This window comes from Cicer arietinum, chromosome 4 (assembly GCF_000331145.2).
Source record: "Cicer arietinum cultivar CDC Frontier isolate Library 1 chromosome 4, Cicar.CDCFrontier_v2.0, whole genome shotgun sequence".
Taxonomy (NCBI): domain Eukaryota; kingdom Viridiplantae; phylum Streptophyta; class Magnoliopsida; order Fabales; family Fabaceae; genus Cicer; species Cicer arietinum.
Window position 1 is genome coordinate 23,532,208 of NC_021163.2, and position 6,659 is coordinate 23,538,866.

The 6,659-nt window shown below is 32.1% G+C and overlaps 1 protein-coding gene across 1 annotated transcript; it reads left to right on the top strand.

Annotated features, from left to right (window-relative positions):
• Window positions 1-408: 408 nt before the first annotated feature.
• On the top strand, window positions 409-6,613 carry LOC101512523 (delta(14)-sterol reductase). Its single transcript, XM_004497543.4, has 13 exons — window positions 409-588; window positions 689-806; window positions 1,046-1,116; window positions 1,491-1,547; window positions 2,633-2,724; window positions 3,036-3,083; window positions 3,631-3,751; window positions 3,845-3,891; window positions 4,642-4,723; window positions 5,243-5,319; window positions 5,500-5,619; window positions 6,056-6,130; window positions 6,237-6,613. Exons 1-13 carry the CDS (start codon window positions 541-543, stop codon window positions 6,388-6,390), a joined length of 1,110 nt encoding a protein of 369 aa, XP_004497600.1. The 5' UTR covers window positions 409-540; the 3' UTR covers window positions 6,391-6,613.
• The last annotated feature ends 46 nt before the right edge of the window (window positions 6,614-6,659 follow it).

Consider the following 6,659-nt stretch of genomic DNA (forward strand, 5'->3'; position numbering starts at 1 on the left):
AAAATGTCTATATCTGCTTTGGGTGTAACGATCAATGGGAATTTCAAAAATTATATTTTATATGCGTGAAATAAATAAAAAACAACAACAAATGTTTAACGAGTATTTTTGTTTTGAACGCAAATTTCTATACACTAAATAATACCCTTAATTAACAGTACTCTTCTAAGATTTTTTTTACACATTTCTTTTTTTAAATAAATAAAATGAAAGGAAACGAAGAGGTGGCTTGAAAAAAGAATCTTATTATGAAAATAATAATTCATGGATTATTATATCATGAAAATATGTGAAATCATTAGTTAAAAAATCTGAGAAAATCAGCAACACTAATGAAAATAGGGACCAAAATGGTTGTTTTTTGGTAGACGAAAAAAAACAGTGCAGTTAAATTGAAAGAAGACTAAAAAGAAAAGGAAATGAAGTTATTTTAGTCTTTCAATCAAGTAGGTAGAGTGCATCGCCATGTCAATTTTCATTAGCCGCTGAAAACAAAGTCACAATCTTTCACTCACTGAAGACTCATTCACAGTGTCACACATGGATCTGGGTTTTCTCATTCACGCTCTAATTCCATCTTCGAACTCTGTTAGTCACTATTACTCACAACCCACTTCTTTATTTCACTTATTTATACCAATCAAATTATCAATTTCAAATTTTGTTACATTTTCCCAATCTGGGTCAGGTCGCATTACTCGCTGGATTTTTCACTTACTTGGCCATTGTTGGATCCATTCTCCCTGGAAAACTTGTTCCTGGTGTTGTTCTTCCTGATGGAACTCGTCTTCACTATCGATGCAATGGTCACTTACTGTGCTTGTTATTTTGGTTTTTTATTTATTTTTCTTTCATGTAATGGGGTTTTAACACGGAGACTGATACAGACACCAACCGGTAACAATTTGAGTAAATGAATTAATTGAATTTAATCGAAGTGTCGGTGTCGTGTCGGTATCCGACATTGACTGTCACACATTGGACATGCATTCAATCAGATGTGTTGGTGCTCCAGAGGTTTTAAATTTATTCTCATTTTTTTCAGGTCTAGTTTCGCTTATTCTGTTGGTTGGACTTCTTTGGATCAGTGCTAAGATGGAATTTGTATCTCTAACTGTATGTGTTTGCAGAATTTGTGTATGAATAGTAATTTAGTTGTTATTATGCATCTAGATCTTTTGCTTATCTAATTTTATTCAATGCATTTGTCTAAGTTCATGAAATTCAAGTTAGGAGTAGAGTGGCATATAGTGTTACTTTTGATGCAGCGCCGATATCTTTTATGAAGATTTGGGTTGTTCTAAGTTGCATTGCGGTTATCTGCGAACTTTGATTTTATGGCAAAATGCAGACAAATGCGGTCAATATAGCTACGATTGCGATGCCATTACAGAGACCTCGAAAACCTTTATATTGCTGTTGCAAACCACAATTTAGAACTATGTGCAGAAATTTACATGTTTTATTAACTATTTTGGTAATTCTTGCAGGCTATAGCAGATAGAGGACTTGAGTTGCTGTCTACAACTTTTATCTTCAGTTTTCTTGTATGTAAGCTTAGAATTAACTTTTGGAGCTTCAAACTAGTTGCATCTGCTTATTTTTTTACTGGTCGTGTTTATCTTTATAAACACTTAACAGTGATATGTATTGCTGTATAGTTTAATTATTTAATATCTCTCCCTTGATTAGCACTTTCTTCATGACTTACTAGTGACTTCTGATTTTGAACGTTAGGTAGATACTTTCCAAATCACTCTAAATAGAATTTTCATTTGCTAGTTTGTCATATCAAAGCTTTTCAATAGGTTAAGTGGACCTATCTTTTTATAGACTCGACTAATTCTGAAAAACATAGTTATACACACTAATTTGGTGTAAATAGATTAATTTTCAAATCTATACTACCAATGTGAAAGAATTGAGAATGTAAGCGAATATCATAGTTTTAAACTCAATTGACAATTCTCAAAAAGGAAAAAAAAACTCAATCAAAGAGGATTTAGTCTTATCTTATTAGGTGGTATTAGTCACATGGTTACATCATTGAGTTCTCTCAAATACCAGATATTTAGTTAAACCAATTAGAATATGGTCTTTTGATAGAACCTAGAAATTATGATAAAGGGATTTCATATTATTTACTCAAAAGGGAAAATTACAGTACAATGGTACTCCTACTGCCCAGAGTTAAGCTCCTCTCTGAGAAGAGATGACTCGCTCTCTAAGCCAAACCAAATGGTTTCTAACAGAAAATATCCTGAATGACTCGTCCTTGCTATCCCTCTCCTTAGTATTATCCCCATTCCCCTGTAACAAAATGGCCACATAAACAAACCCATTTGTTGGCTAAGGCCTAAACCCGGTACCTATTATCTTTTTTGGTGGTTGGTCTAAAGTTTTCTTTGGCAGTCCTTTACCTCTTTTAATTGAACTATTTCATGTGATCCATTTGGAACTTGATAAAAAATTTATATCACCGAATTTTTGGACTTAGGTATCATCTATCTGTGGTTTGTGTTATAGCCAGCCCTTTACCCTTTTTGTTTAATTTTTGTCATTCTGGATAGCATGATAAGATCTTCCACCTTTGGTCTGTCACGTCTGATCATCTCTTGCATATAAATGGCAGGTGACCTTGGTACTCTATTTTTCCGGTTGCAAGTCACAGAGTAAAGGTTCATCGCTAAAACCTCATATCAGTGGAAACCTGATACACGATTGGTATGTTATAAATGTTAACATTGCTTTATCTATTTTCTACTTTAGTGGAAAAATTTAAAGGACCGTAGTTTGGAAGTTGTAGGTATCTATTTATTTCATATCAACTCCTTAACCTTCATGGAGATACAGAAATAATGTGTGTGCAATGAGTTATTTCATGACCCTTATCCTCTCTTTTCCAATTTTAATATGTTCCCACTTAACACTTCATTTAAAGCAATTAGTAGCAACAAGTTGACTTTATTCCCCTGTAGAAATTATGTTTCTTTGGTTAATCTTGTTGAGTTTTGTTTTCTATTTTATTTTAACAGGTGGTTTGGAATACAATTAAATCCTCAATTCATGAGTATTGACCTCAAGTATGTGACCTATTCATCGTGGTTCTTTGCTTGTTCCTATTTAAACGACTTTTTATTAATCGTCAGCTACGGGAGAATAATCTTATCTTACCTCATCAGTGCCAATGAAAATGTTTATTTCTTCTCATTCATCATCACTGTATACTAATTGAGTTATGAACTTCTAACAATCAATATATCTTCCCCCTCCCATGGAATGCAATGTTTATCTCTTCTACAAATACATTCTTAAACATTCTGAATACTCCAAGGAAGTTTCAAATGGATCTAAACATGTGAATAACTATTCTAAAAACTATCTATGCCCTCTACATTCTAATGCCATGTCCACATTCTAAAATTTCTGTAATTAATGTTTGTCTTGTATTGCGTCATTTGACTAAAGTTAATCTTAGTATTCTTGTCCTTATTTTACTAGTCAATTTTTCTTTCTGTCAATTTTTCTATATATAGCTCACATGCATCTTAACTGACTCATGAAATAAGACAATATGTAAACACCATCAGCATAGACAATATATACATCTAACTGAATTATCAATTGCAGATTTTTCTTTGTTAGAGCTGGAATGATGGGGTGGCTACTCATCAATCTTTCAGTTCTTGCTAAGAGCATTCAAGATGGTACTTTGAGCAAGTCAATGATTCTCTTCCAGCTATTCTGTGCGGTAATCTCAAAAACTTGCATACTGCCTTTTCAGTGATCAAAATTGCTCCTATTCCACGTGTCTGATTTTTTAATTTCTATGCATTTGTTCCAGCTATACATCCTGGACTACTTTGTACACGAAGAGTACATGACATCCACGTAAGTGAGTTACACCTTTTCCACTAGAAAACTATTACGTTGACGGGCTCTTTAGATTTCATCATGCATAACATGTCTTATTTTAAGCTTTATTACGATGACATTCATTCACATTATTGTAAATCAGAATTCTCGCACCAATGGAAAAAATTTACATGACAAGTTTTAGTAAAAATCTATTTCTAAATTTGGATTTTGTATTGTCCATGTCATGCTTATAAAATTTAAGGTTAAATCAAGAGTACCTTTCTTTGTGAGGGGAAGAACCACCCATTGTAGAATTCCAGTTACAATAACTGATATGATTGAATTTTGATGTCATAGCTGCATTGGGGTGATTAGTGTATAAATGAATAATCTGTACAATTTCGTGTAGGATAAGGTCCAGATTGGAATGAATCTGAATTGAGAATTTATTAGGTGGAGCATATGATTTTCAAAATAACTTTCAAGGATTAAGCTGTTTAAAAACTAAGTTGCATAGATACAGGGACGAGCACTGCATCCAAATCGACACAATACGGGGATATAACAATTAAGAAAATCTTGGATCTAGATCTGGACAATATAGATCAAATAAAATAGAATATATATATACATATATACAATGTTGCATCCTAACTTTTCATATTAAAATCTACAAAGAATTAACAAGACAATCATATTTTCACTAAATTATCGTCAAGATGTCCATTTTGTAATTCACATATGGTTTAATTCTCTTTTCTAACCTTTTCTTGTCTTCTGTAGATGGGATATAATTGCAGAGAGACTAGGATTCATGTTGGTCTTTGGAGATTTAGTGTGGATTCCTTTTACTTTTAGCATTCAGGTATTCATCATAATTACGAGCTTGGTTGACAATTAAAGATGTTCCAACATGCAGCTTATTTGCAAAGTCATGAAAGAGATGTTCTTTAGTTAGGTCTATGATTTAGGGCCCGTTTGCTATAGTTTTTTCAATAAAAGAATCACAATTTTTTTTAAATATTCACTTTTTAAAGTTTTTGTCTGTTTGTTACAACATTTAAAAAAAATGAGAATCTGAAAATAATCTAAAAACTAATGAGAAGCTATTTTTAGTAATTTCTCAATAAAATCATTTTTTATAACTGATTTTTTAAAAAAGGTCATTTTCACTATGCCAGATAAACACAAAACAGCTTCTGCTTTTCTTAAACATCTCTAAATTACTGAATCCTGAAATAACTTTTTAGAATCAGTAACAAACGAACCCTGAAACACGTTCTTATTCACCTATGTGGGAAAATAAAACTGACAAGTTTTGTTAGCTTCACTTTATTTACAGAATAAAATCTTGCATGTATTGACAATATGCAACTTCTGGTAGGGCTGGTGGCTCTTGAGGAACAAGGTGGAGTTAACAACGGCTTCTATTGTAGCTAATTGCTTTGTCTTCCTTATTGGGTAACGTAGCCATAATCTGTAAAAGTAAATTCTACAATGCATTATGCACAACACACACTCCTTGGGCGACATAAAATTGACACATAAAAGAAAATTTTATGAAACTGCTATTGATGTAATTATCACATAATCATTTTCTGTCGGTAAACCTTATAAACTGTAATTTGAATATAACTGCAGATACAAGGTATTTCGAGGAGCAAACAAGCAAAAACATGATTTCAAGAAGAATCCAAAGGCTCCTATATGGGGCAAGTCTCCAAAAGTCATTGGAGGCAAGCTACTTGCTTCTGGTTATTGGTAAGATTTCATTTCATTTGATATTTTTTTGATTTTGTTTGAATAAACAACTTAATTAAGCACTTATAGCATGAACACTTATTATATAAGTGCTTATGTATAAGTATAAGCATAAGTTATTTCTATAACAAAAGATAAAATAAAGTCAAACTATATTTATGTTATTAGCTGTTTTCATATGCTATTCTCGTGAGCTTATGAAAATAAGTTAAAAATAGTTTATGGAAAAGAAAAGGAAAAGACATTAGCCATATTTTGTTTGTAATTACTATGTATGCGATTTTTTTTTCATTCTTCATGTAGCTCATAACATGTAACAAGATTTAATATTATCATTATCATTTGCAATCGCCAAGATGGTTAGAACATGTTCATATTCTTGTTTCTGTTTATCACTGAATTTATTAACTTATTATTATCATTATTTTGTTAAAAGGGGTGTTGCTAGACACTGTAATTACCTAGGGGACTTGCTGCTTGCTCTCTCTTTCAGCTTACCTTGTGGCATAAGGTAACCTCTTCAACTCTATGATGTCAATATGAAGTTATGAATATATAATTTTTTGTAAAAGAAAACAATATTCAACCATTCATAATTAACATACTAATTGTTGCAGTTCACCAGTTCCATACTTCTATCCAATTTATCTTCTCATTCTGTTAATCTGGAGAGAGAGAAGGGACGAAGCTCGTTGCGCAGAGAAGTACAAAGAGATATGGATAGAGTATAGGAAACTCGTTCCATGGAGAATATTGCCTTATGTTTATTAGAGGGAGAAAAAGGCTTCACCATTAATCTCTTATCTTGATTTTTTAGTGTTTGTACTAGGTAGTTTCTTGCTTACCACATTTGCTTTTCGGTTACAATAGCATATTCCTTTACCAGCTTGTTTATTTGATAGATAACCTTGGTTAGTTATTGAGTTAGTTAACAATTGGTTCTTTATGGCATATACTGTGACTGCAGAGAGAAATAATTTAGAGGTTTGGTCTATATGGTGCATTGCTTTGGCATATATATATATATATATATATATATA

Bases quoted from the DNA above. Each gene is read 5' to 3' on its own strand.
- LOC101512523 (XM_004497543.4), top strand. From the start codon at position 541: ATGGATCTGGGTTTTCTCATTCACGCTCTAATTCCATCTTCGAACTCT. The intron at 5,620-6,055 runs GTAAGATTTCAT...TTTTGTTAAAAG, and splicing joins CTACTTGCTTCTGGTTATTG to GGGTGTTGCTAGACACTGTA. The intron at 6,131-6,236 runs GTAACCTCTTCA...TAATTGTTGCAG, and splicing joins AGCTTACCTTGTGGCATAAG to TTCACCAGTTCCATACTTCT.